The sequence below is a fragment of the Limulus polyphemus genome, unplaced genomic scaffold, assembly GCF_000517525.1.
Source record: "Limulus polyphemus unplaced genomic scaffold, Limulus_polyphemus-2.1.2 Scaffold10023, whole genome shotgun sequence".
Lineage (NCBI taxonomy): Eukaryota > Metazoa > Arthropoda > Merostomata > Xiphosura > Limulidae > Limulus > Limulus polyphemus.
This window is the reverse complement of record NW_013675633.1, coordinates 1-5,495: the sequence shown is the minus strand read 5'-3', so window position 1 is coordinate 5,495 and position 5,495 is coordinate 1. Positions and strand designations below refer to the sequence as shown.

The window sequence follows — 5,495 nt, the reverse complement described above, 5'->3', positions numbered from 1 at the left end:
TAATAAACGTCAATTTTGTTTTTGTTTCTAATTTTTGTGTATGTTGTTTTGTTTATTTTGTGGGGCGAGAGGAGAACTCGGTCCCGGTTGACACCCAGCCCCGGCCAAAGCTTAGACACCAGGGTACCCGGACCCAGTATTCGGCCGCATTTTACTACCCGTAAATCCCTAATAATAAGTCATCAAAATGAAATGGTTACTACTTCTACATGAAATACCTAAATACACGTTTAACAAAAGCTCTTTGATGTTATAAAGTAATCATCATGGTAATGAAATGTTTGGTAGGTGATAATGAATAACATTTAAATAATATAAAATGTATCATACAACAAGTGACATTACTGAATGGATTTCTTTAGTATTAAACAAAGAAAAAAATATCTTGATATTTTGAAAAACAGCCTGAAAGCAACATCAGCAACAACAACAAATGAAGGTGTTAACCACCATGTATAGAGTGACTTGTATGCATGGTTGTGTGAAAAATGTTAAGCACGAGTAGAAAGTTGACTTATGAATGATTAAAAATTATACATGTTCATATTGAATGTCTTTATTCTAAGTTGTTAAGTTCTGTTGAATTTAACATATAAGAATAATTTTCCATCATTACCTCTTTTTCTCTCGTTGCCACCCAGATACTCTCAGGAAAGAACACAGTGTTACTTCTCTCCAAATGCTGGAATATAAAAATATATATATATATATTTAACATATGCAGTAAAAACTAATTTTACCACTTTGATATCTTTATCTTTGTATTTAATTAAATCAAGGTTCTCATACACTTCAGAAAAATAGTAATATCTAATTCATTCTGCATAGGGTTTCTCACACACGAGTAATAGCATACAGTAACAAGTACAAACTTCCGTTTATTGACTTTAAAAAACGAAAAGTCACTTACGACAACATCAACCCAACGGATGATAAGTTTGGTTTCTTTTCCAAATAAGTAAGAGTAAAAACATAAATAGTTGACGCTTAAATACAGCCAACCTTGGCGAGGTACACGACTCTTCCAGTAACTGCAAGAATAATCTGAAAAAAGCAAAAGGGAGGAATGACAACTTTGCATGTACTACTGCTTTTTTTATATAGTTTTATTATAGTTATATTTAATGTACATAAACAAATAATATATATCTATTTTTAAGTTATCATTCATTCATTCATGTTGAGGCCTCAAACTTCCTTTATACATCCTGCTGATTAACTCTGAATTCAACAAGTATCAACTAAATAAATTAATACAGTAAAAGCTTTATCATCTGATCTCTGCTGATCCTGAGCAGTATTAGATACGAAAAGTTTTTCCCTTACTATATTTTACAGGAAATATTTTAACATTTTTTTAATGTCCTAAGGGACGGTATTTCTACATCATCTATAACAATAACAATTTTAAACAATAATGAATATTGTAAAAAACTTTAAACTGTTTACAAATATTTACAAGTGCATTCTTTTAAATGTTAATCACAGTAAAAACAGCTAACAACTGAAGTTTGCTGGCGGGAAAGAACGTAAACAAAGCCAGAGCAGTACCACTAAGTTACAATGAGCAATTGTATTTGGAGATATGAAAATTTTTGGTTAGAAGAGCTTTCCAGATGTGAGGGTTCTGGATATCAAAGCTTTTACTGTAATTGGTAAATACACGTCATGACAAAAATTAAACTAATGTGGATTGTTTGTTTTTTTTCAATTTTGCGCAAAGCTACACGAGGGCTATCTGCGCTAGCCGTCCCTGTAAGACTATAGGGAAGGCAGCTAGTCATCACCACCCACCACCAACTCTTGCGCTACTCTTTTACCAATGAATAGTGGGATTGACCGTCACATTATAACGCCCCCACGGCTGAAAGGGCAAGCATGTTTGGTGGGACGGGGATTTGAACCCGCGACCCTCAGATTGCAAGTCGAGCGCCTTATTCACCTGCCCATGCGGGCCCCTAATGTGGATTGATTTACCAACGGGATAAGCAAGTACTGTCTGAGGAATATTACAGCGATAAGTCCCGAACTTAATATATGTATTTACAATGTTTAAATAACAAACAAGCTGATTATCTGTAAAGTTGCTTTCATGTAACATGAAACAGCTTGAAGTAGGAGCAAGTTGCTGCAAAATTATACACACATCACCTTTGTTGTTATATTACAGAAAGCTGACTTATAACTACTTTATTGACTAGTATCCCTTGATGGCCAATATTGTTTTTGGTGAACTGTTCAGAGTCTGAGTGCAAATAACTATAATAAATAATAAATTTCTTATTTTTCCAAAAACTACATACCTTTAGGAAAATTATTGTCAAATTTCAAACAATTTCATATACTAGTTTTATTTTTGGAACAAAATATGACGAGTGAGACGTTAATACTTACAATCTAAGAATCTTATTTTTCCAAAACTACATACCTTTGGGAAAATTATTGTCAAATTTCAAACAATTTCATATACTAGTTTTATTTTTGGAACAATATATGACGAGTGAGACGTTATATACTTACAATCTAAGAATCCGGTGGTTATAGGTTAAAGACTTACATTTGTAATACAACCAAACAATTCAAATGTTTTTGATATTGAGTTTTCTTAAATTTTAAAAGTACAACATCTCAGTAGTCAAAACAAACGACAGAGTGGAAGACAACAGTTAGGTCAACATCCTTCAGGGTGTTAGGTTTTCAAGACCATTCCATTCAATCTGTTTGGAATTATACATCTTTAAATAACCCAAATATTCAGTAACAAGTGAGCTGTACTCAATCATGCATATAGCAGATTTGTGCTAATGATGGCTATGATACAGGAAGTACTGGAACACATCAAACTGAAAAACGTAAGGAAAATGTGCTTATCAATATTTGATCTTTTCTAATAGCAAGTACTGAAATAGTCAATATGCTTAACCAAAAAACCAGATGACATTCACCTTCAAGCAAGTAGGGTGAGAAGTGGAGAGGAGCCTTAAGTTGATTTGGTTGTTTGGAATTTTGTCTGGATTTGATTTTATATTTCCATTAATTTCTAAAATTTCCAGGTTATTTAGTTGTTTTTTTTACCTTTTCCAAAGACACAAAATTTTTCAGTTTTTTCCCAGATGAAATTAGTATTTATTGAATGATAAAAACGTGAAAAAAAAGGGCAACTACTTCATTGAAATATTTTCATGAAGAAGGTTTCAAACTCTTATACTTTTCACTACATGCATAAAAGGTATTAAGCCTTGAGTATTAATATGTATGTATTTAAGCTAACATCCTCTTTCGGTTAAGGATCGATCAAAGTGAAAATATACCATATACAAACACATACTGAATGTAGTTATCTTAGATGCTATTAAGGATCGATCAAAGTGAAAATATACCATATACAAACACATACTGAATGTAGTTATCTTAGATGCTATTAGGTTTGACGTAAAGTTTACACACCTGGGTATTAGAAATAATTCTGCATCAAAATATTTTTAATAGTTTGAGAACCCAAGTTAGTAGGAACTAGGCCAACATTCATCAAGATATTTATGTACGTTCAAAGAAAGAATTAATAAGCAACTACAACTGTTTTTGTGTACAAGACATTTCATACATTGAAACAGTAGTTCTCTAGAGTTTAGTACCATGACACGGCTAGTAAATATACAGTTTTAATGCTCAACTAAAGCTCGTTGCATATATAAAAGTTGCATCCTGGATGAAAAACATGAAACAAGGCTCAAAAAATATCAACAGAAGTAATTCTACAATTAAATTCTTAGATAATTATTTACATTATCCTAAAATCTGGCACTCCAAACATACAATTCACAAGTTTCTCCTCTTCTGGCATTCCAAAAACTTTAGCAAATTTTGTAGCAGAGGTTTTGAATTGGAAGCTATCATCATCAAGAGGCTGAAGGTTCTCAGAGTTGCTATGAGCAAGAAGGCTTTCTATTTTACAGCGAACATAGTCTGTTGCTTCATCTTCCGTATCAAATGATTCTGGAACAGTATGTAAAACGAATTATAAAATGCACACAATTAACATCCTTATCTATAAAAACATGTTGAAAAACTGAATTGACTTAGATGCTCATGTTTATTTTTCAGCTTCCCAGATTTTTGGGCACTTCTGTATTACTTAAGTCTCCTTCTAAGTCCAACAATATTGCAACTGCATTAAAGATTACATGAAAAATGTTATTCTTAGATTCTATGCGATAAAGTTTATGTACTGTATTTAACGTATGCTTCGATCTTTCATGAAACTGTACAGAAAGATAGAAATAGACAACAAACCAATACCTAGAATGATTGTATCTCCACTGTTATTTCTTTTCCTATATCTCATAGTTACAGCATTGAGGTTCTTCCAGTTAAATACGAAACTTTATTTTCAAATAAATTGATTTGTGCCAAGATGGAATTACAATAAATCAAACTTTACATTAATTAACTTCACATCATTTAAAAACAGTTTCAGCCAAAAAAATACAATGTGCATTACTTGTACGTTAATTGGCAAGGAATTATATTTCTTGGACGGTCTGTTTACATTTGTTTGATGGAATTTTTTCAAGTTAAATAACTGGTTTATGTTTCTGTGGATCTTTAGACTAAACGTAAATGTAAAAAAAGATAATATTAATTGCTAAATAGATTTTGGTCCAGTCCGGAGCTTGACATCAACTACAAAACATACTGAAAACGTTTTGAAATCTACTACTTCATTATGATTATCTTAATCAAAAACCTTTTTTTTGCTCATCACTAATTAAATGTGAAAGTAGGGTATGATCTAATTTACTGTCAATAAATTCTAAGAATCAAATACAAACTTGCCTAAAGTTTTTAGAAGGTTGTTTTTAAGCCAATCTACTAGTTCATTATGATTATCTTAATCAAAAACCTTTTTTTTTGCTCATCACTAATTAAATGTGAAAGTAGGGTATGATCTAATTTACTGTCAATAAATTCTAAGAATCAAATAAAAACTTGCCTAAAGTTTTTAGAAGGTTGTTTTTAAGCCACTCCCAGTCTCTCACTATTTCATTTTGACTTAGTGCACAGGCAACAACTGTAAAAAATGACACTAGGAATTAAGATGATTCATGATTTGTAAGTTCTAAAAAACTATTGTTACTACTATCCAAGTAATAGAAAAATTGATAGAAGTTAAGTTAAAGATCATAAAATCTTTACAGATTATTTACTTTTACACAATTTTCACATTAGTACAAATGATTTAAACTTTATACTACAAACATTTTAAAATTGGGAAAATTTTAATGGTAATGTTTTGATTACTAAAATATACATCATTTTTTATCACATTAATAATACCTTGGTTCCTACAGCTGTCATCTGACGAAATTTACAATTTTTTTAAGACCAATCCTTACAAAATCTAAAAATGCTATTTTCACATCAAATTTCCAAAAAATTAGGCAAATTTTAATAATAAACAATCCTTCAAATGTGTTTAACAACAATGTGCATTT

The 5,495-nt window shown here is 31.0% G+C and overlaps 1 protein-coding gene across 1 annotated transcript in view; it reads right to left on the bottom strand.

The window, feature by feature from the left end:
* Positions 1 to 5,086, bottom strand: part of LOC106476194 (TBC1 domain family member 9-like) — a gene marked incomplete at both ends in the record, with an annotated part of 18,454 nt that extends 13,368 nt beyond the window's left edge. The window contains 4 exons of the mRNA XM_022380124.1: positions 617 to 682; positions 911 to 1,044; positions 3,817 to 3,996; positions 4,994 to 5,086. Coding sequence (XP_022235832.1) covers positions 617 to 682; positions 911 to 1,044; positions 3,817 to 3,996; positions 4,994 to 5,086 — 473 coding nt within the window. The remainder of the gene's footprint in view (positions 1 to 616; positions 683 to 910; positions 1,045 to 3,816; positions 3,997 to 4,993) is intronic.
* Between the last annotated feature and the right edge of the window lie 409 nt (positions 5,087 to 5,495).